Source organism: Aspergillus aculeatinus, assembly GCF_003184765.1.
Source record: "Aspergillus aculeatinus CBS 121060 unplaced genomic scaffold BO66scaffold_51, whole genome shotgun sequence".
NCBI lineage: Eukaryota > Fungi > Ascomycota > Eurotiomycetes > Eurotiales > Aspergillaceae > Aspergillus > Aspergillus aculeatinus.
This window is the reverse complement of record NW_020291520.1, coordinates 70228-91674: the sequence shown is the minus strand read 5'-3', so window position 1 is coordinate 91674 and position 21447 is coordinate 70228. Positions and strand designations below refer to the sequence as shown.

The following is a 21447-nucleotide window of genomic DNA, read 5'->3' as shown; positions in this document are numbered from 1 at the left end:
GGGTCGGCCCAGGCCGAGAATTGGCAGAGGGCGTTGGAGATAGCAGATCCGACGCATCCGCTTATCTGCCATCATTCTGACAGCGCAGAACCTTGCCGGGAGAGATGGCGAGTCAGCGTGCGTGAAATCATGCTGGTAATCAATATCACCAATGATGTCAGCTTTTTGTCACTTGATAGTTATGTCTGATGTCCGATCGTGTTGTGTCAGGTCTGGCTGGACCTTGGTGCATGGCAGTGGTGGAGAGCCTTGGCGCTGCGGAGAAGGTGCTTTTGGGCAACCGGTGACTACACTAGATTCAGAGCGTGATCGAGCCGACTTCTGGGGTTGTGTAGATCGAGTTGATGAAGACCCTGCAGCCCAGTGATCTCGTACCCGAGGAAGCAGTTGTAGGCAGGTCAGTCGAGTCTGATAAGGTGGTGGAACGGCAGATGACTTGCTCTGGGATGCATCGTTGCACATGACCAACACTCAAGAGTATTAAAAGGCTGGGATTAGTAGTAGAGAAAAACTGAAGATGCTCACACATATCCAGGAGCTCTGACATGATAATCAACATGAAGACGATTCTCATTTCCTTATCGTTGGTCGGTTGTATAATCTCAACTGCCACTGCGAACGCCTTTAGCAGAACAAGTAAGCGCCCTTTTTCTGACGAACGGCATCTGCTCACAATGCAGCCCTCATGCCAAGACCCGAAGACAAGCACATCGATGCTTTTGACGCAGACAAGACCCCTATCGGAGGCCTGGAAGGGTGTACGTCTCTTTCAGACCCCTTTATCCACGCAGTCGCAGATCCCACTGACAGTGCACTGTTCCCAGCCTGCTACGTATGCTCCTCGCCCTGCTCCTCGGCCGTCTGCTGCCACGGGCGATACCCCCAATGCTGCAGCGACGGCGTCTACTGCTACTGCTGTCGAGACTAGTCTCGCTGTCGAGGTCAAGATTCAGACCCATGATGTCCACAATAATAACAATAAAATTACTACCTCTGCCCTGCATGACCCCAAAGCATGCTAGAAACACTCCCACCCCGTCAGCCCTGACTACACCGTACAGTACTGTACCTCGTAGCTACGCCCACTCCGGCCCCCCAAAGCGATCCACCGGCCCGAAGGCCTGGTACAAAGGATCTAGCCACCGATCCACGATCCACAGGAACCCATTCGCGGCCTCCACTTGCGTCACCAGCCCGGCATTCATCACGAAGACAGCCGCGTCCTCCTCCTCGCGGGTCACCGTGATATTCAGCCCGGTCACATCGCTGGCCACCGACAGCGAACTCTTGCCCTTGAGCGTGCGACTGTCGAACTGCTCGCCCCCGCTATCGACCCAGCCGTACTGCCACAGCAGCGTGTCGAAGGGGCTCTTATACGGCGAGACCAGCGTATCTTTACCACCATCATCATCAGCACTCATCTGAGCATCCATCGCAGCACCCATCGCAGCATCCAGGAAAGTAAACTTACGAAACACAGGAAGAATGGTAGGCATCAACTCGAACGCCTCATTGCGCGGGACCACGAAGAACTGTTTCTCGGACGACTGGCGCGACAGCCGACGGATAGTGTCCGGGGAGTTGACCGACAGGATCTGCGAAGCATTGACCAGACGGGCGTCGGATTGCACGAACGCCCCGATGGTCAGATCGGTGGATTCATGCGACGGCGCCGTGGTGCGGTTGCTCGGTCCCCCGCCGTAGACCAGGAACGGGTCGATGAGCTGGTCGATCTCGTGGATCAGCCCATTATCCGCCGGGAGGTCGGCTTTGACGATCGCGGCTTGGTCGTCGAGGCGCACGGTCCCGTTGGCGGAGGTGGTCGCGTCGATGTAGTACCCCTGCACGGTTTTGGTGAGCACCCCCCGGTGGAATTGGGCGGTGGTGTTGGAGAGTTGTAGGGCGGTCGCGATGCCTCCCACGGCGCTGTCGGCGGATACACTGGCGAGTTCGGCGGCGGTTAGACGGGCTTCGATGATGTGCGTGCGCAGGAGGGCTTCGATGAGGGGGTAGGCTGGTTGGGTCAGGAGGATGTCGTAGATCGCCGGGGGGACCTTGGCCCATGCCTGCGAGGACCATGGATTGCTGGGTTAGTTTGGTAGCATGTGAGAGGCTGGAGAGGGGAGAGGAGGAAGGTACAGCGTTGGTCGGAGCCAGGAAAGTGTAGTTGCGCGTGTCGGTGTCGTAGTTGAACCGCTTCGTGAACATCGGGTTGATCTCCACGATGCCCCCCGTCATATTGTACACATGCGCGTACGTGGAGAGCTCGGGAATCTCGAGCAGAGTGTCCATCAGTGGGGCAGCCACTGCAACTTTGGCGAGGATTGCAGCTAGAGCTGCGATTGCTGGAAGGGATAGCATGGCTTCTGTAGAGGTGGCAAAAGACGGATGCTTCCAAGGACTGCATCTACTGTACATCCGACCCACAAGTCGGACTGATCAGCAGATATAAGATGCCAATCCAGGGGTACAAGAGTCCGACTGTGGAGGGGGTATATCTTCTTCCGTTCACCAACCTATGTTACTGTGATGGGTCTTACTGGTGGGTCACATCCCCGATGCGGCATGAGTGTACTGTACGTTGGTCACATTAGTGGCGTCCTTCTCGGGGCTTAAAGCAAACAAGAGATCTCTCCAGAGAGAAATCTACTTGGCAGCTCTTATGCGAGGTCTAAAACCGAGCGGGCCTCGGAGATAAAACTAGTTCGCCTCCACATGAAATTAGAGACACCTAAAGATCAAATTCATTCTCCACATGATCCATTCTCTATCTGGGTCTATTGGGGTTCTCGGCCTTGAACAGATCATAAGATCACCAATGGGCAGTTCGATGTAGCTGACGAAAAGCAAACATAGGAAGCATGTTACGCGTCATCTTATGCTGTCAGACATTAGTGCAGGCTCGATAAAGCAACCTCGCCCGTCGGCTCGCTTAGACGACACCCATCGGACTTCCGGTCGCGTCCAAGCCACCAACATTGCTAGAGATACCAAAGGTCCCTGTGACTCTCACCTCTCAGGTTGACAAGAAAGCTGAGCCCCAGAGCATGCTTGAGTGTCTATTCTTTCTCCTCAAATTCGATTTGATAGCCTTGTTGGCCCAGAAGCTTCACGGCCAGAGATCCAGCCTCTGACTCGATCATGCTCTCAACCACACTTGCGGCGCACGTCATCATCTCACCGCTGAGTACCTCGTCCTTCTCGGCCAGAATCTTGTTCAGCTGGTGTGTCCCCGCAGCAGCCATGAAAAAATGACCCACGAGAAACGGCAGCTCGGTCTCGTCCTCGAGGTAGTCGGCCCCATGTACCCTGCGCAGATGGGGATCACAAATGTCTCGGACCATACGAAGTAGCCGCCAGCAGTTTCTGTGTAAGGCCAGATAATCGAACGTGAATTCCGGCGCTTCGTTGTGAATCGTGTCTCGCAAGGTCTCGAGTAATTCGACGACGGTGAGTTGACGAGTGAAGCACTTCTTGGTAGGCGGCTTGCCTCTGCCGGTGCCAGTGGCACGATGCTTTGAAACCGATCCATCTACTTGTTGATCATTGTTCCATGTGGCAGATTTCGCGAGAATTGTCTCGAGATCGGATTCAGTGAATCCGCTCGGCGCCAATCCTTCACAGTGTCGACTGAAGAACATCCGCGAGACGGGAGCGACAGGCTGCATGCGCCTTGGCCCGGCCTTTGATCCAGGTAGCTTAAGGTTATGACGCCGGTTGCGAGCGAATGCTGCCGCGGAAAGGCCGATGGAGAGACTGTATTGCTTTAAATACTCGCTAGGCTGACAGGGCGGGGTACCGACAAAAATCTCATTATGCCAACTCAGGACAAGTTCCATGTCAGCCCAGTGCCTCGTCAGTAACCCTTCCTGCCGCAGAGCGTTGTAGAAATGGGCGGCGTACATAATCGCCCCCCATGTGCCCTGAAAAGCCATGGCGAAGTCCTGGAAGCGAGCCTTGATGTAGTATGTCAGAATCCCACAGAACAACGGGTGCCACTTCATAAGCTTGAAGCACTCAGAGGGCCTCCAGACATGGTACCTCTCCTTTGCGGTCTGCGTGAAGTCGGAATCCACCCACGCGGAGATGAACTCGAGAAAACGTTTGATCCGTGCGTCATATTGCTCGGGCCACGATACAATGCGGAGGTGCGCAAAGAATTCCTGGTTTAGCTCGAGCGAGCTCTGAATAGATTTGGCTGTGTTGGTGAGATCCTCAAACCCACTTTCCACATCCCCCCCCAGGCAATGGTGAATGTCAAGAAAGATTTGACACGCGAACACCAGCCAGAGCGGAACCTGGTGCGTGTCGAACATCTTTCGTATCCCCCGCGTGATTTCGTCCTCGTGTGGCTCCGGCTGCGGGAGGAGGAGATGTAGATACACGAATTCGGAGAGCACCTCGTTTATGACCTTCATGTCCTCCTCAAATCTGTCCCTTGCACTTTTCCGCGCCCAGTCGCTCGCCCTGTCGCAGGTGGGAAAGGACGTCTCTCTGCATGGAAGAAAGCTGTGTTTGTCGACGAGAGGGTGGAAAGAATTCAGGTAGACAAAGGTGGGTATAAACAGTGACTCGGCAATATGGTAGGTTCGGAAGTCAAAAGGGTCTCCGGGCCGCTCCCGGTGCATCGGATCCTCGCCGACCATGTCAGAGATCCCCTCATAGAGACTGATCAACAGTGCGATCGAACCTCCATGTTCATTCAGAAGGCCCTGGATTTCCTCCTCCAAATGTCGGGCGAAGTCGATGGCACAGTTTGTCATGAGGGACACCGCCACTAGATCGAAGGTACGCAGTTTGTAGCCCTTCCAGGTTCGTGCGATGACGACTCGGATCTTTCGCAGATCCTGAAGCAGCAGGCTGAAGGCAAAGAACACTTCTTCGTAGTCGTGGAGGCGCTCGGCTTCATAGTTGACCTCTGGCTTTTCGGTTGCTGGGGCGGGGATAGCAACGTCCGGGGCTTGCAGGAACGCCTCGGACGGCTCATGAACTTCTAGGCCTTCGAATCGATTCGCCAGGTTGTTGGCCTTGTGGTCTGTGACATTATCAATCGAGGGGTCTTCTACATTCTCATCTGACATTCGAGGCTGTAGAGCCTGCCGGACGTGTTCTAGAATCCCGATAAAATACTCGTGTCGGTCGGAGGATTCTCGCGATTCGAGGTTTGTTGAGAGCTTGGCCCGGGCCTTGTTGCCATGCTTGCGTCGCACTGAGATGGCTCGGTCAAGGACCGTCACAAAGCTTGCTGGCACGCGAATCACCGGCGTAGTTGATGCAGCGATATATTCTGCGAGGTCGACGAAATCCTTCAAGGCGAGAATGTGTTTAGCAGCTTCGGATGTTGTCGATTGAGAGCCAGTGGATGCAGCTTTGGTGGCAGCCTCGCGAGCCAACTTCCTTGCTTTTCCTTTAAGACGCTTAGAAGGACCGGGAGTTGCAGCCGAGGGTGGGTTGTTGGTTGTAAAGGTTGGATTGGCTGTGGCTCCAAGTTTATCCACAGGGAAGCCACAACTCTTGGCAGTAGCGACGAGCCATGTCGCTACAGTGTCGGTGTCCGCTTTGTATTGCAGATAACTGCTTCTCATGAAATTGGAGACCATGTCTGAAGTTGTTTCTTGTCTTTCTTGCTGCAGACAGAAATTTCATCATGCATGATGGATAGTGGTAAGTGATGAGTATGTGTGAGTGGAATTGTACTTCCTGTTAATGTAAACATAGATCCGTGAAAGCGGTGTATACTATTCTGCCAGGATCAATCAGCAGGCGGTAAGCGGTGACCCGCGGCGCCAAGCAGTGAATAATACAAGGCACGGCTGCCTCAGGACACAAGGCCCCAGGTACCAGGACACCCGCGGAGATCTTCGGTCGCGCCGCTCCGTTTCATCCCCCAACCACTCTCTCCTTTGGTGCAACACCAGTCTTCTTCAACTTCATCCAATTTCAACACAAACACCGCCATCATGCCACGCGCTGTCCGAGGTAATGATCATCACCTCTTCTGTATCCAGCTCTCACGTCCCAGCTAATGACCCCATCCCTACAGGTGTCCTCATCGAATGCGACCCGTCCGTGAAAGCCATCATCCTGAAATACGACGAAGAGCGCCACGACTACATCGTCGAAGACCTCGATGACGACCGCCACCTTGTGATCAAAGAGAGTCAGCTTCAGAATCTCAAAATCCGACTGGGAAAGGTAGGAGATGTCAGTTTTGTGTCGACCTGTCGTACTAATGATCCTAGGAACTCGACGATAAGGTCATGCAGCCGGAGGAATCGGAGTCGGAGTGATCGTCCGCCTGTTTGTACTCAGATATTGGAACCGTGCTTGCGGCTGGTCTGTGATGGTTTGAGGGCGGGCATACTAGGAGGGGAGGGTCGGTTGGGCTTAAGGGTTCCAGTTAGCACCCCACGCCAGATGCTTGTGCTGTGGTGCTTGTCGGAACCAGGATCACCGCAATATCCACATGGGAAGCAAAGAATGGGATGGCAGTGATCGATATGGGAATTGTATACGGTCGGCTCCCTCCACCGACAGGGACCTGGCACCCGTGAGAGACACCAAGTCCCGGAGCCAGGCTGCACACGAATCCACAACAGCTGGCACTGTTGACTGTCACTTGGATTGCGATGCTTGGAAAGGTCCAGTCTCGCTTACGTCGGCCCCAATCGGCGATAGCTATCTGTGACGGGGGCATCTCCGCCATCGCCATCGAAGCATTGATTCTTGCCCCGGGGCTTTTCCTCAATTTGTGATTACTCGAAGATGATTCAAATGAGTGGACAGCAAATAGGACAGGTCTTCAGTCATACTGCCAGCTGAAACCTCATCGTCGAGTACCTGATGGACACGCGTTTGCTGGTGGTTCCAATCAGAGAACTTGATTCCGGGGACGATTAGCCAATATCATGAGCCTCACACGAAGACAAGCCGTCTATTCACATTCAGCGTTAGCGGTCTATAGTTCAGTATTAGGAACCCATCAATCGCAAGCTGGCAGTGGAAATCATCATAACTGCTTCCATCCGTACTCTGCAACCTTTTCTGATATACTAACACAGTCGTCGACCCAAACTGGAATCTCTCATCAGGAAACAATGAAGTTCTTTATGGTATGCCAATCTGTCGATGCTGACAGCTGTCGGGAGTCTGTCGATCACTTGACAGAAACGCGGAGCCACGCTAGTTCGTGTGACTGCCTGTCCGACTCTCAGCCGAAAGCTTAGCCTTATTCGCTGTATCTACCGATGCTTTCGGGATCTACGTAACCACCCTCATGCCGCATTCATTTCCATCGTAGAAACAAACCTCCTGAACTTTTTGAGACGGCAATCTCGTTACAGAAGGGGTGGAGGAATAACATATCGTATAATATAGGTAAGTTACTGTGTACACCGCAGTCTATACGAAGCCCACACCACGCAGCCGGCCCGACTGCCCAATAAGCCAGCCGCCAAAGCAGTGAGTGGTACTCACCCCGAGCAGCAACCCCGATAAGCCCGGCGATCCGATAACGGCACGCCATCGTGCGCCCACTTTACCCCACCACACGTATATCACCGCGCAGCGTATACAAAAACCCCAACCCCGACACCCCACCCTCAAACAATTTCCCCCATCATCACCAAGCCAAAACCCCCAACACCAATCCTCCTCTTAGGCAATCATCACCACAGAAATCACACGAACGAAGAAAATGACCACCCCGGAGGAAACCCACCGCGCGACCTCCCTCCAAGAAGCCCAAGACCAAGCCCTCGCGCTCTTCGCCGCCATCGAACCCCTCATCGTGCCCGGCATCACCGAAAAGGCCCTGAGCGACAGCATCCACCGCCTCGGCGCGGAGCACCACAACGTGCGCACCCACTGGCACAAGCGCCTCGTGCGCAGCGGGCCCAACACCCTGCGCCCCTTCGCCGACAACCCGCCGGACCGGACCCTCCTCGCCGACGACATCCTCGTCATCGACCTAGGTCCGGTGTTCGAAGCGTGGGAGGCGGATTTCGGCCGCACCTACGTTCTCGGCACTGATCCCGCCAAGCTGGCGCTCCGCGATGCACTAGAGGGGATCTGGGTCGCCGTGAAGGAGGAGTTCGATCGGCGGCCGGAGATCACCGGGGCGGAGTTGTATGCGATCGCAGAGCAGAAGGTCAAGGAGGCCGGGGAACGGGAGGGCTGGGGGTGGGTGTTCGGGGCGGAGATCGCGGGCCACATTGTCGGCAGCTTTCCGCATGAGCGCATCCCGAATGATCGCATCAGTCTGTATATTACCCCGGGCAATGGGGAGAGGATGCGGGGGAAGGGCAAGGGGGGGTGGGAGAGGCATTGGATCTTGGAGATTCATGTGCATGATAAGGTGCGCGGGTTTGGGGGGTTTTGTGAGCGGTTGTTGACCGTTGGCTGAACTTGGTGGGTGGAATTTGTGTTGTGCTTGGGTGGTTGGTATGTTATAGATAAAATGGATGAATGAACGGATATATGAACGACCCCTATGAAATGAGCCTCCTTGTATTCTAAACTTGCATTTTATTGTCCGTAAAAAAGGTGACCCACCAGGAGGAAGGCGACGGTGGCTCAACCCGAACCATCCCGTCGCGACTGGAAGTCCCGACGAATGCCCGCCACCGACGGCGCCAAATACGCAGGAATCGGGCCGTGCCCTGTAAAGGTGTGGTCGGTGCAGGGATCGACACGCAGCCCAGGGCCAGGCGGGAACAGTCCCATCAGATCGAGCTCGTCGAACATCTCCCGAAACTCCGCCTTGACCGCGTCCGAAAATCCGTCCTGGTCGTAGAACCACAGGGCCTCGCGGAACAGGCTCAGGATGGTGCTGTATGGCTTGATCATGTTGCGAGGGTGCAGGTCGACCTGGGAGTCCCTGTTCTGGTACGCGGACGGGTGGTCGTTGTACCAGAACATGGCGATGTGCTTCAGCTCGGCGTGCCAGTAGGCCTGCGGCACGCCGGCGCGCGTCGCCAGGTCGCGGCTCAGGTTGATCAGCACCGTCTCCGCCCACGTCCGCTGCGTGTAGGTGACCACGGGGCAGTTCCAGAGCCGGCAGATGATGGGCTCGCGCGATTCAATGTAGGAATAGCTGTTTTCGAGCTCTGTCCGGCGAGGCGGGGTGGAGAAGAACCAGAAGAGGTCCTCCTGCGGGTAGAGGAGGATCGTCAGGCCGTAGGCATCGTTAGGAGCGCCCGCACTGCCCGGCGGGGGGAAGGAGGGGATATCCTCATCAAGATCCATTGCATCCGGGTCCTGTGGCTGGGTCAGTTGTGTCTGGTCCACCTCCATCGCATCGGGGTTCGGTTGCTGGCCTTGAGCGTCCGCATCGGCTGGCAGAGCCGCATGGTAATGATCCGCCGAGCTGGGGATCTGGGCCAGTGAGCGGGTCAGCTGGCAGTCATCTCCGTAGGGGCATGCGACCAGCCCATGGCGAGTGAGTATTTCGCAGGCTTGGTCGATGAGGTCTTCGGAAATGAGAAACTTGACGGGCATGTTCGTATGGCGGTTAGTGCTCACCAGCCAATACAGTTCGGCGACGGGGGTGTGAAAGTAGGCATACGGAATGCTCTCCTCTTCAAACCACTTCACCACGTTGTCGTCGGGGGACAGGACCTTAAGTGGTGTTGCCATGTTGTAGTCTGGATGCTTATGATGTGTTTATGGTAAGTTCCAACTTCAGGATGGGAGTGCGCTTTCTCTGCGAGAAAGCAGCCTGTCTTGCTTTTATAGATCTGTTCATGAGGTCCCAAGCGATGATCTCCGCTAGGCCTTTGTAGATGTCGGAATTTTGCTTCATTTTTGAATGTGCTCTTTGTCATGTTCAGTAGCATGTTGCTGTAACAGTTCTCATAGTAGGTTTCCATCCATTGATCCATTGATAGCGGATAGGTCAGAAGAAAGAAAGCTTTGCGCCGTCAGCATCACTGCAATAGTCGTTTCCCCAAGAATCAAGTACCTTACTAGCCAGAGAGAAAGAACATCCAAACAAACAACCACCTTCCTTAGACACTGGCCCTCAGCATAGATCCAACCCTATCCAAGTGCAATGCTTGGCATCGCTCTCAGGGCTGACCCTTAATATGCAACCGACTGCTAAACATCCTCCCCACGACCAATCTCAATTGACATCGCACTCACACGCTCAACACCAATGAAAATAGCTCAAACCTCGGGCACAGCTCGTACCCTGAGGTAATGTGCCCCCCGTCCTTCTGCAAGGTGTCACCTGGCCCCGTGCTGCACCAATCCCGCCTCCGCATTCACTGCAACCACCCACGGTTCGCCTCTTAAGTCAACCGCATTGATCGCACCACGACGTCATGCAATCCGCTGCATCTTCATTGTTTCGATTTCCCCGCCTTACTTAAATCCCATCCCAACCCCAGATTCTGCACGACTGTATTCAACCCATCCAATGCACCCTTGGTATACATCCTGAACAATCATCTATCAACCACGAGTCCACAATCTGAGAAAAATGGAATCCAACCCCCGCAAACTCTCCGGATCCTACCACCTCACCGGCGCGGACATTGTCGAATCGATCGACGATCTCGGCTCGGACGGCCGATGGGAGGAGCTGACCGCCAAGCGCGCGGCCCACCAGACCGCCGCCGCCGACATGCCGCAGGGCAGCGAGCGCACCGGCTTCCCCAGTAATAAGGTGCCCGATCGGGCGCAGTCGTTCCGGCCGTACGATCCGAAGGGGGCGATGGGTATGCCTGTCTGTCTGCTGTCATATTGAAACTTTGGCTAATATGGGTGGTCGGAATAGGCACCGAGCAGAGCGAGGATATTCATCCTCATGAGTAAACCGCTGGTGGCCGGGTACGGAGCGTCGCGTTGTGGTGCGTCTAGCACGGGGCTCTACAGATCCCGTGCAGGTGGAGATGCTGGTTTGGAAAATTGATGATTGATGATGTAGTATATGTGCAATGTGTGTAGTCAGACTAGTCAGTGAGATGTGAATGCTATTCGAATTCTGAGTTGTGTTGCGCGTGCTGGATATTGTTCATTCTGCTCGGAAAACTACTTGGTAGATCTCCTGATGCATCCCGCACCCGCCCTATGTATGGAATGCCCGCGGTCATACGACAAACGCAACACACAAAGATCCATCCCACCACAACATCAATCTTCTAGTAGATCATACTCCACCTGCTCCATAACCAACTTACACAATCCTCTCACCCTCACCAATCTAGACCCCATCCTTGTCAACCCCAGGGCGTAGACAGGGAACCGATTCCCCAAAGCAGACTAGGGTAACCCTACTTTCCCCGCGGTAAACTCCACACTGGGGTGGAGCAATCCTCGCACCGTCCCCCCGAAATGGGCCAAATCTTCCGAGGCGCCGGAAAACTCCTGCCACCGCCCACGAAAAAGAGGGCGAGTATATAACCGCGCGCTTGAGGCTGGATTCGTACCCAGTGCAGCCCCCGGTATCTTCAACAGCACAGCATACAATTACCCTGCCAGTCCTCAATTGCATTCATTGAGCTTAAACCAACCTAGCACAAAACCACCACCCCACCACCACCACCACCAAGTTCAGCTCAAGCACCGAAAAGAAGTAAAGAAAATGTCCCTCATCATCCTCGGAGGCGGCATCATCGGCCTCTCGACGGCCTACTACGCGTCGCTCGCCGATCCGACCCGCAAAATCCAGATCGTCGACTCGGCCTCGGCCCTCTTCCAGTCCGCCTCGGGCTTCTCGGGCGGCTTCATCGCCAAGGACTGGTTCTCGGACGATGTCACCTCGCTCGCCGACCTCTCCTTCCGCCTGCACCAGTCCCTGGCGGATGCGCACGACGGCCGCAAGAAATGGGGCTACAGCGCTAGCCAGGCGTTCGGCGTGACGATGGACGAGCTCGACGCGCACGGCCGGAAGACCGGTGGGAAGGTGCGCGGGGAGGATTGGTTGCTGTCGGGCACGAGTCGCGCGGAGGTCGCGAAGCAGTTTTCCCCGTCGTCTAGCGTCACCAGCAAGGGCCAAGGGGAGAGGGATGGGCGGTTGGATGGCAAGGGCACGCCGACGTGGATGAATCGCCCGGCGGAGTGCGTGGTGGAGGAGATCTCGAGTGACGCGGGGTGCGCGCAGGTCGACCCCAAGGCGCTGGTGGTGTGGTTGCTGGCGCAGTGTCGGGAGCGCCGGGTGGAGATCCTGCTGGATACCCGCGCGACGGGGTTCAAGGTGGACCGCGAGGGCCGGATCGAGGCGGTGACGGCTGAGCAGCGCATGTCGGTGCACAGCACCCCCGTCGAGATCTCGTTGCCCTGCAAGGATCTCGTCATTGCCGCCGGGTGCTGGACCCCCCGCGTGTTCCAGACGCTGTTCAAGCGCAAGATGGCGGTCGGGATCAATGGGCTCGCCGGGTATAGTGTCATCGTGCGCTCGCCGCGGTATACCCGCTCCGTGGCGCAGAAGGACCATTCGATTTTCTGCGCCCCCGGCCCGCAGTGGGAATTTGCGCCGGAGATGCTCGGCCGGGTGAATCACGAGGGGGTCCCTGAGATTTACATCGCGGGGCTGAATAGTGATCAGATGCCGTTGCCGGAGGTGGCGGGCGAGATTCCGAAGTTGCGGGATCAGAAGCAGGTGGAGCGGTTGCGGGAGGTGGCCCGGCTGTTGACAGGCAGTGATGCATCGACGAAGAGTGATTTGGAGATTGTGAGTGAGGGCTTGTGTTTCAGGCCGGTTTCGACAACAGGCTCTCCGATTATCTCGCCAGTCACGGGGGCTGTGAGCAGCGCTGGAGGCAGGGTGTATGTGGCCAGCGGACACGGCCCGTGGGGCATCACTCTGGCCTTGGGAACGGGTCAGGTCGTTTCCGAGCTCTTGGTCGGCAAGACCCCCAGTGCTGATATCAGCAAGCTGGCGCTGAAGCAGGATGTGTCTTTGCTGAGGAGTCAGTTGTAAAGATTTGGTGTCTGTCTTATTAGCGTGTTTTGTTTGTACTGTCTTAGTCTTCAAGACCCTTTTGCACTACGACTGTACTCCAGCGCTAGACCAGGGTCGCGCTGATTCATGATAGAATGTCATCGATTTTGAAATGTGATGCACATAGCTCAATTCTCTGAGGCCTAATCAATGGAGCAAGTCGCGTTCGAAAGTAGGTGATTGTACAATACAACTTGGAGTACCCGCAGAATCAAATAATCGGCCGAGTTGAAATTTTGATGAATCTACGGGTTGAGTATGACAAGGGAGCGCCACGGAGACCTGTTGGCAGGGCTAAAAATAGAGTGTCACTGCGGCCTATGTTTTGGGAAGCAGAAGGTATCCCGACAGAATATTTTTGGCCGGCTATAGTTGCGATGAGATGGCTAGTCGGCCTTCCCAGTATTCTATGCACGAAGACCCGTAAGTAGTTTGTTCTGAGAATTAAGTACGCATCAATAGGTGGGCTCAGAGCTGCCTGGTTGCGTAAAGAGCTATACCATTGAATGATGTGATTATTTACAAGGGTCCTATATTGAGATCTTGAAACGCGTGACAACCGAGGCACATCCTCAGAGCATTTGATGATCAAGCGCTAGAGTAAGAGCTGACCTGGTCGAGTTGAGATATTGAAGCAGGTCAGACCTAGAAGTCAAAGCACCTATGCACTAAGAACCGAGGGTGTAACCGTCCATGGGCTGCCGTGATCCACGCCATCCTGGAACCCTGAATAGGCTCGGACTCCGACAATAGCAACAGCCACCTGTTATCCTTCCGAGGGCTCACCGACATAACTAAGTCGCACAAAATGGATAGACCCTTATTCATAGATTTGCAACGGCACCAGCCCTAATCACAACCCCCGACCGAGTTAAAAGGAGCATCCCCTCCCAGGGACGATGCCCACTACCCTCTGGCATATCACCACGGCTCACATTACAATACTGCCTCACAGCACGAACACCCTCAAATAACAATGCCGACTTCCCTGATTACCGGTGGCACGGGCTTCATCGGCCTGCACGTCGTCAAGCTCCTCCTCGAGAAGGGAGAAACCGTCCACACCACCGTCCGCAGTCTCAAGAACGCCGCCAAATGCAAGCCGCTTCTCGATCTCCAAGCGCAGTATCCAGGCAGACTTTCTCTTTTCGAAGCTGATCTTCTCCGTGATGGCTCCTTCCGCCCCGCGATGGAGGGCTGCAGCGTTGTATACCACATTGCATCGCCATTTCTGGCACCCCCTCAAATCAAAAATGGTCTGAAGGAATGCGTCGAGCCCGCTTTGCAGGGCACTCGCAACGTGCTGGAGTCGGTGAACCAATGCGAGAGCGTGCACCGCGTTGTCCTGACCTCTTCAAGTAAGCCAGCCAGCCCCTCCACCTTGTCTGTTTGCCGTCTAACATGCAGTAAAACTCGGCAGTCGCAGCAATGTACAGCGACAGCATCGAAGTCACCCAGATGAAAGACAGCACCCTCACCGAAGCCTACTGGAATGACACCGCTACCGAGACCAACAACCCCTACCACTACTCTAAGGTCGCCGCTGAACGGGAAGCCTGGAAGCTGCACGACGGCCAGCTCCACAAACGATGGGATCTCGTCGCCATCAACCCAGGCCTTACCCTGGGTCCGCCTCTCACCACAGAGTCCACCTCGGGTAGCTTGTTCACAATCGAGAACATCTTCTCCGGCCAGAACAGACAGGGCACACCCGAGCTGTACTACCCCGTCGTCGACGTGCGGGACGTCGCGGCAGCCCACGTCAAGGCCGGAACGAGCAAGACGGCCAACGGTCGGTATCTGATTGCAGGCGATCGCACGGTGGGATTGCTGGAGATGGCGGAGATCGTGCGGCCGATCCATAAGGATCCCAAGGTGCTGCCCACGCGCAATCTGCCGAAGCTCATGGTGTATCTGGCCGGGCCATTCATCGGGGTGTCGCGGAGCTGGGTGTCGAGGAACATCGGGATTGATTTCAAGGTGGATAATGGCCGGAGTGTGAGAGAGCTGGGGATGGAGTATTTACCCGTTGAGCAGGTCGTAAAGGATCAGTATGAGGCGTGGGTGAGGATGAAGGGGCAGAATTAGGGCCAGCTTCGAAGTGTGGCATCACTTCCAAGTTAGGAGAATATCATTCCGTTCTTAGTGACTATGCACAAACTCTGAAGAGATAGTTCCTAGGAGATATTTATACTCGCTACGCTCTATGCCCATATAGCTAGCTCCATTAAGCGAAATGGGGAATCAGGCCGGCGTCAAACACACTCTGGTCCCGTTGCGCGAACACACCGTCAGCGTCAACGACTCCTCCCACGGGCCCGGATCCCGACTCTCCAGCCCCTCAAACTCCTGCGCCAGACGAACCGTCACATATGCCACCTCCGTCAACGCATACTGCTGCCCGATGCAGATCCGTGGTCCCCCGTTGAACGGCAGGTACTCCCATCGCGGCTGCAGCCGCCCATCCTCCCACCGTTCCGGCCGGTAGACCTCCGCGTCGTCACCGTAGAAGTCCTCCCGCCGATGCATGGCGTACACATTATACGCAACAATCGTGTCCTTGGGCACGAAGACCGGCGAGAGCCCGTCCTTACCACCTCCAACTGGTAAGACCGTATCCCTCACCGCGACGCGATCGTTCATCGGGACGACGGGGTGTAGTCGGAGCGCTAGCAGCACAAAGCATCAGCATCAGACCACCTTTCCTAACCACCCACCAAGAAGAAGAACACTCACATTCTTTAACACAGCATTTCAAATACCTCAACCCCCTCAGCTCCTCATACGAGGGCAACCGCCCCTCCAACTTCGTCACCACCTCCTGCCTCAATTTCGCCCATACCTCTGGATGTTTCGCCAGCATGAAGAACATATTACTCAGCAGACTAGCCGTTGTATCCCTCCCCGCGAGGAGCACATTCATCAACTCATCCAATATCCGACGCTTATCACTCGTCCGTGACGCCAACTCATGCGAGAAGATATACTTCTCGTTCTTCCTGCCACTACCACCACCACCGCCATCCTGAACAGCCCGAACCGCCTCCTCAACGAACGGCATCGCAAACTCCCGACAGACGCGATTACACCGCTCCGCTTTCTGATCGTAGTAGAACCGCCCAAACGGCCCGAGAATCGCGCGTACCGTCATCGCCTCCTGGGCATAGTTGAACGCCTGCGCGAAATCCAACTCGCTGCGCTGCATCTTCAGACTGCCGACCGACTGCCCAAACAGAAAGTCCGTGGCCGAGTCGATCGTGTACCGGAAGAACAAGTCTTGGAGGTCGACGGCCGTGGCCCCGTCGCGGGGGATGTGCGCTAGCAGGGAGGGGATCAGCGATTCGAAGGCGGCGAGGTCGGCGACCTGGTCCTTTGTGAAATTGGGGCGGATGAGCGCGCGCGAGGCGGCCCAGTGCGCGCCGTCGGTGTCGAAGATCCCTTCCCCCAGTAAGGGCTGGAAGATTGGGAGGCGGTGGGCCAGCCCGTAGGTTTTGAAGCGGGTGGAGAGGACCATTTTGATGTTCTCGGGCTCGATGGTGACGATTGTGTATTTCAGGAGGCGGCGCGAGGCGAAGGTGTTTCCGTGGAGCTGGAAGCGCTGTGTGATGGATTCCAGGGCTTTGTGGCGCTTCGCGGTGATGATGCCTCGGTAGATCTCGTCCAGGCCGAGGATGGGGTCTTTGTTGTTGTAGTGGGTGATGGGTTGGCAGCCATGCTGGTGGGCGAATCGGCGGCGGATGTGTGCGCGGTGGAGGCGGGTGAGGAGGAGGATGCTGCTCAGGGTGAGGAGGAGGAGAAAGAGGGCTATGCGGGTAGGCGGGGCGTTGAGGAGGGACTCCATGCTGGGTTTGGAATGGTGCCAAGGGGAGGAGGGAGATATGGTGCTGGGCAGATGAGATGGTAGAAGTACTTATCATTATGACTAGAGCAGGGTTCGGAGACTATTGCTGTCTTGACTGGTGATCATGTAGGGGGAGTCAGTCGACGCTACGAGGATATACAGGGATGTCGATTTGGAGTTTCGACGTCGGCCGGGGATGCAGGCCACCTAAGTGAGATGTGATTGACAACCTAAAGGCTACACGCAGACAATGGATCTGTGCTGAACATCATGCCCAACCTCTTGGTTAAGTTCAGATAACCACCACTGCGGGAAGGGCTAACACATACCAGGTTGGAAGTAAACTCCGGACAAATTCATCATCAAGCGCTTTCGTAGGGATCAAGAGGCCGCCTCTTGATCCACATTCAAATACAACTTGCTTGTCAGATAGACAAACGTGAAGGCTCAGTTGAAAAGGTAGGTTACGGGAAATATTCTAATAAAGTCTCGGGATCGGACGTCTGTTTTCTTGGCAGATCAGCTGCGTTCAAAATGTGTAACGTGAGGTACTGAACAGGGTGAATTGCATCCTCCATTGGCAGAGATTATCTTGTCGCCCGAATGTGACACATTGGGCCAACTGTGATGACCTCGACGTCATAGCAGCAAGGCCATCTCGCATTTCAGCGAACAAAGCTTGCTCTACCACCCAATAGCCTGTTAGAGGCTTGTGGTGACTGTGGTAAGCACAGATATTCATCATGCGAGCCGGCCCCTGCGAGTATAAACTACTTCGAGTCTATGTGCCGAGGCAATGGGCGTCTGAGGGCTAAGGCTTGAAGAAACCCTGGAGGCATAAGAACACAACTGCATTGCGCCAGCAGCTGGGCTGACAGGTAATACTGGCGATCCTTTATAGTAGGGCAATGTCAAGAAGTATTATTGATACTAATATTGGGATAAACCACGCTCCTGCAATCAGAATGATTAGCAAGATACAATGGCGCAGGCAGAAACATTCTAGAATACAAAGGTCCACCACATCACCTCGCAGCCTATCCCTCTACATAGACACACAGAAGCCTGTGCCCGAATATCAGACTCGATGAGGTGACTCACATGCAGGTTCTCTACCTTCCGTCGATGACGATGTGCACGACCAAAATGGATGTCATTCTTCTGTATTAGAGCACTATATACACTTGTCTGTATTCACCTTCCGTAACGCTCGTCCGCACCACGCTTTGCAATATACGCTTTGTATCTAAGATAAAACCTCCCTCTGAGGTACTTCCACGCTTTGTGTCTGTACACTTTATATCTATAAGCTTTTTGTCTAGGATAGAATCTCCTTCCAATAATCTATGCGCTTTGTATCAAAAGATTACTCTTCATTTGACTCATCCGCATGGTGTAGGTGGAGTACAAGCAGCAGCTCGGGGTAGTTCATTCTTCTTGGGGTTTCCGGATTTTGACATCAGATACGATCAGATTCGCAGCTCACTCGACTGGTTAGGCCTCCAATACTACCTCTGGCTACAAATGACAAGTTGTTGATGCGTTTCAAAAGTCTGAACTAGTGGTCCCGAAATACTCCCCCACCCCCCGGCCAGTGAATCAGAACTACACAGAGAGGAGAGAATTATAGACTTCCTACCATTACCAATAGAGAAGCTTGTTGCAGGGAACCAATATGTCAACGCTCGAAGCTCTTCTTTTAGATACGTGTATGTATTTGAGCAGTGTATTCTATGTAGTGTAAGTCTATAATCACTAGTTGGGATTAAGGCGAATTCGTTATTAAGGTAACCCGAAAACGTATATATCAGGGTTGGATTGAAATCGGGAAAATGATGATGAGTCATAGTGTTCGCAAGCCACTTCAACGAATCTTGTCGAGCTACATAATCAGACTAAAGTCCATACTCTGACGCTACATTTACCTCATCTGAAAAAATCTAGAAGTCCTTCAAGAGATAAGATGCAATGGATAAGTTGGATTATTGCTGATGACTTCGGAACGGGAAGATTGGTTGATCCGGCCTCATTTAAAGCAAAACATTGTGCCTCAGGCACCAAGCCCCTGACAATTACCTTCAATGTTCGAGGCCAAAACAACCTTCTCTTCAATATCGCGATCATCGAAAGTTGGTGGCGCAGTGTCCATGGGGCCGGTCACTTTCAGGTATCTTCCTCACAGCGGAAAACATAGCGTCAAGCCCCTGACCCCAACAACACAGTCAGACGGCCAGCGTGCGTCCTTAATTGGGAGAAAATTCGATTATCCTGACTTTTGAAGCAGACTTTAAATTGCAACCTACCCCGTGATCACTTCACTGGTGGATAAGAAGTGTCCGCGAGGACTATAACAATTGTCGCTATAGAAGACTCAGAAGACTCAACCCGCTAGACGCGCCAAATTAAGCCGAACGAGGTGGGTCTTTCGAGAAGAACGACAGTCCGCGCCAAAGACGCTAACTCATAGGGATTTCTTTCTTATTGCTTCTGCGGGATGCACACTCCGGGCCGTTCATGCAGGTCAGTCACGCTGTTCCGGCTGAAGAGCAATCAGGCTTGAACAAGCATCGCGCTTTAGCCTCGAATGCCGGGCGGGTCCATCCGGAAGGGGTTGACACCAATGCTCAAGAAAATTATCCCGTCTACCAGTGCATCTATCTGTTGTAGACGCGTGGCAATTAGCAAAGAAGAAGCCAATGCGCGATGGAAGTTGGGCCGTGTGCACTCCAGTAGCATTCCCCTTCTCCCGTGGCCTTGCCCTATCTTCCTCCGACGGAGCAACGTTTGTTGGGGGCCGCCCCTAGAGCCCCATCAATTCCACCCCATTGTCAGTCCTTGGCTTCAAGCTAAGAGCAATGGGTATAGCCTTCACTTGTCTTCTTTCTCAATTTGACCATGGGATTTGCTTTTCCCCCGCCCTTCCGGAGTGGCTCGTATCACTCGGACTTTCTACGCCAGACCCCCGACGAATTCCCCTCCCGCAAGGGATAAGGGGAAGAATTTCTATAAAAGGATGGCTGATCGCCACTCTTTGTGGTATCCCCAGGATCCAGGCAGATCATCTCCTAACCCAACTTCCCCGTTCTTTCTCTTCCACTCGCGATGCTCTACACCCGGGAATTAGGGGTTGTCGCGGCTCTCGGCCTGCTGGCCCAGGCTGCCCCCGCGCCGATCGAGCGTCGATGTACGTGCTCGTGTCAACCTAGTCTTATTCCACGATGCTAATCCTGTCATAGCTGTCTCCACCACCCTGCTGGACCAGATGGACCTCTTTGCGCAGTATAGCGCGGCCGCTTACTGTTCGACCAACATCGATTCAGCAAGCACGGCGCTCTCCTGCTCTGCTGACAACTGTCCGCTGGTTGTGGCTGCTGCTCCCACTGTCCTCGACGAGTTCAACGAGTAGGTTTCCTGATCGCATATTTAACTTGGCCGAGTCGACTGACAAACCACCTCAGAACTGCCGAGTTCGGCGACACGGCGGGCTTCGTCGCTGTCGACTCGACAAACAAGGCCATTGTTGTCTCCTTCCGTGGCAGCTCCGATCTCTCTAATTGGATCGCCAACATTGACTTCGGTCTTACAGACGCAAGCAGCATTTGTACTGGCTGCGAGATCCACAGTGGCTTCTGGAAAGCCTGGGAGACAGTTGCCAGCACTATCGCCTCCAAGGTCGAGGCGGCTGTCACCACCTACTCGGACTACGACCTGGTCTTCACCGGCCACAGCTTGGGTGCTGCCCTCGCTGCAATCGGCGCCACTGTCCTCCGCAACGACGGGTACACCGTTGACCTGGTATGTTCCTAACCCTATCTCACCCACATTAGACTCGAACTAAGGACTGATAATGAATAGTACAACTTCGGCCAACCTCGCATCGGCAACCTTGCCCTGGCAGACTACATCACCGACCAAACCAAGGGCAGCAACTACCGCGTCACGCACACGGACGACATCGTCCCCAAGCTCCCGCCGAAGCTTCTCGGCTACCACCACTTCAGCCCGGAGTACTGGATCACCAGCGACACCGACGTGACCGTCACGACCTCGGACATCACCGAGGTGACTGGAGTGGACTCCACCGCGGGCAACGACGGGACGCTCCTGGACAGTGTCTCCGCCCACAAGTTCTACTTCGAGTACATCAGCGCGTGCGATTAGTCGCCCTGCTGCGCCCGGGCGATGTGGACAATGGCCGCAGTAAATAGGTATAGGAGTAATAATTGACGCGCTCGCGTCGCATGTACATACTTCATATCTCGGATATAATGTGAATGAATATACGTTACGACATCTGTCTCCTACCATTACCATCTTCCCAACAGAAGAGAAAATTTTCCAGTGTCTACCGTCCGCCGAAGTACCCCCGACCCACGTTTCGCGGGTTGTCGCAGATTGATAGCCGAAACCACGGCTTGGAGCCTGGTGGGGGACCCACTCTTAATTCTTAACAGTCATAGACTTAAATCGGTTTAACTTAATTGAGGTCTTCGAGAAGAGAAAAAGGGGGTAAGTCTCCGTTTGGTTTTGCCCTTGCCCGTAACTTTTGCAAGAACTGCTTCAAAGTCACCAACTGTCTGATCAACTTTCATCGCGAGTCTAACGTACTGTGACTGACTCCCACGAGTGCGCTTAACGCTTGGATCCCCACTCTCGGCAA

The 21447-nt window shown here is 54.5% G+C and overlaps 11 protein-coding genes across 11 annotated transcripts; 7 read left to right on the top strand and 4 right to left on the bottom strand.

Annotated features, from left to right (window-relative positions):
* The first annotated feature begins 501 nt into the window (after window positions 1-501).
* On the top strand, window positions 502-1092 carry BO66DRAFT_183949 (uncharacterized protein). Its single transcript, XM_025642399.1, has 2 exons — window positions 502-758; window positions 825-1092. Exons 1-2 carry the CDS (start codon window positions 546-548, stop codon window positions 1020-1022), a joined length of 411 nt encoding a protein of 136 aa, XP_025500169.1. The 5' UTR covers window positions 502-545; the 3' UTR covers window positions 1023-1092.
* BO66DRAFT_331750 (fasciclin domain-containing protein) lies at window positions 1077-2361 on the bottom strand (the record flags this gene model as incomplete). Its single annotated transcript, XM_025644105.1, has 3 exons — window positions 1077-1393; window positions 1472-2066; window positions 2140-2361. The coding sequence occupies 3 exons, from the start codon at window positions 2359-2361 to the stop codon at window positions 1077-1079; spliced, it is 1134 nt and encodes a 377-aa protein (XP_025500168.1).
* Window positions 2362-3059: 698 nt separating this feature from the next.
* BO66DRAFT_381538 (uncharacterized protein) lies at window positions 3060-5600 on the bottom strand (the record flags this gene model as incomplete). The annotated part of the gene is made up of 3 exons (XM_025645962.1): window positions 3060-3956; window positions 4077-5027; window positions 5067-5600. The coding sequence occupies 3 exons, from the start codon at window positions 5598-5600 to the stop codon at window positions 3060-3062; spliced, it is 2382 nt and encodes a 793-aa protein (XP_025500167.1).
* Window positions 5601-5982: 382 nt separating this feature from the next.
* Window positions 5983-6290, top strand: tfb5 (TFIIH complex subunit TFB5; the record flags this gene model as incomplete). Its single annotated transcript, XM_025644099.1, has 2 exons — window positions 5983-6195; window positions 6243-6290. The coding sequence occupies 2 exons, from the start codon at window positions 5983-5985 to the stop codon at window positions 6288-6290; spliced, it is 261 nt and encodes an 86-aa protein (XP_025500166.1).
* Window positions 6291-7551: 1261 nt separating this feature from the next.
* BO66DRAFT_394688 (M24 family metallopeptidase) lies at window positions 7552-8488 on the top strand. The gene has a single exon (XM_025648050.1). The coding sequence runs from the start codon at window positions 7697-7699 to the stop codon at window positions 8402-8404; it is 708 nt and encodes a 235-aa protein (XP_025500165.1). The 5' UTR covers window positions 7552-7696; the 3' UTR covers window positions 8405-8488.
* Window positions 8458-10085, bottom strand: BO66DRAFT_183871 (uncharacterized protein). The gene is made up of 3 exons (XM_025642397.1): window positions 9962-10085; window positions 8554-9910; window positions 8458-8489 (listed from the first exon to the last, which is right to left on the bottom strand). The coding sequence occupies exon 2, from the start codon at window positions 9634-9636 to the stop codon at window positions 8575-8577; it is 1062 nt and encodes a 353-aa protein (XP_025500164.1). The 5' UTR covers window positions 9637-9910; window positions 9962-10085; the 3' UTR covers window positions 8458-8489; window positions 8554-8574.
* Window positions 10086-10387: 302 nt separating this feature from the next.
* On the top strand, window positions 10388-10818 carry BO66DRAFT_474285 (uncharacterized protein; the record flags this gene model as incomplete). Its single annotated transcript, XM_025653130.1, has 2 exons — window positions 10388-10721; window positions 10781-10818. The coding sequence occupies exons 1-2, from the start codon at window positions 10484-10486 to the stop codon at window positions 10816-10818; spliced, it is 276 nt and encodes a 91-aa protein (XP_025500163.1). The 5' UTR covers window positions 10388-10483.
* A 354-nt stretch (window positions 10819-11172) lies between these two features.
* BO66DRAFT_394687 (NAD(P)/FAD-dependent oxidoreductase) lies at window positions 11173-13064 on the top strand. Its single transcript, XM_025648049.1, has one exon. It carries the CDS (start codon window positions 11588-11590, stop codon window positions 12923-12925), a length of 1338 nt encoding a protein of 445 aa, XP_025500162.1. The 5' UTR covers window positions 11173-11587; the 3' UTR covers window positions 12926-13064.
* Window positions 13065-13751: 687 nt separating this feature from the next.
* BO66DRAFT_460068 (NAD(P)-binding protein) lies at window positions 13752-15034 on the top strand (the record flags this gene model as incomplete). The annotated part of the gene is made up of 2 exons (XM_025652279.1): window positions 13752-14304; window positions 14367-15034. Exons 1-2 carry the CDS (start codon window positions 13923-13925, stop codon window positions 15032-15034), a joined length of 1050 nt encoding a protein of 349 aa, XP_025500161.1. The 5' UTR covers window positions 13752-13922.
* A 156-nt stretch (window positions 15035-15190) lies between these two features.
* On the bottom strand, window positions 15191-16787 carry BO66DRAFT_431346 (cytochrome P450; the record flags this gene model as incomplete). Its single annotated transcript, XM_025650575.1, has 2 exons — window positions 15191-15615; window positions 15683-16787. 2 exons carry the CDS (start codon window positions 16785-16787, stop codon window positions 15191-15193), a joined length of 1530 nt encoding a protein of 509 aa, XP_025500160.1.
* A 2919-nt stretch (window positions 16788-19706) lies between these two features.
* On the top strand, window positions 19707-21063 carry BO66DRAFT_381526 (lipase family protein). The gene is made up of 4 exons (XM_025645961.1): window positions 19707-19971; window positions 20024-20189; window positions 20246-20582; window positions 20643-21063. Exons 1-4 carry the CDS (start codon window positions 19890-19892, stop codon window positions 20946-20948), a joined length of 891 nt encoding a protein of 296 aa, XP_025500159.1. The 5' UTR covers window positions 19707-19889; the 3' UTR covers window positions 20949-21063.
* Window positions 21064-21447: the final 384 nt, after the last annotated feature.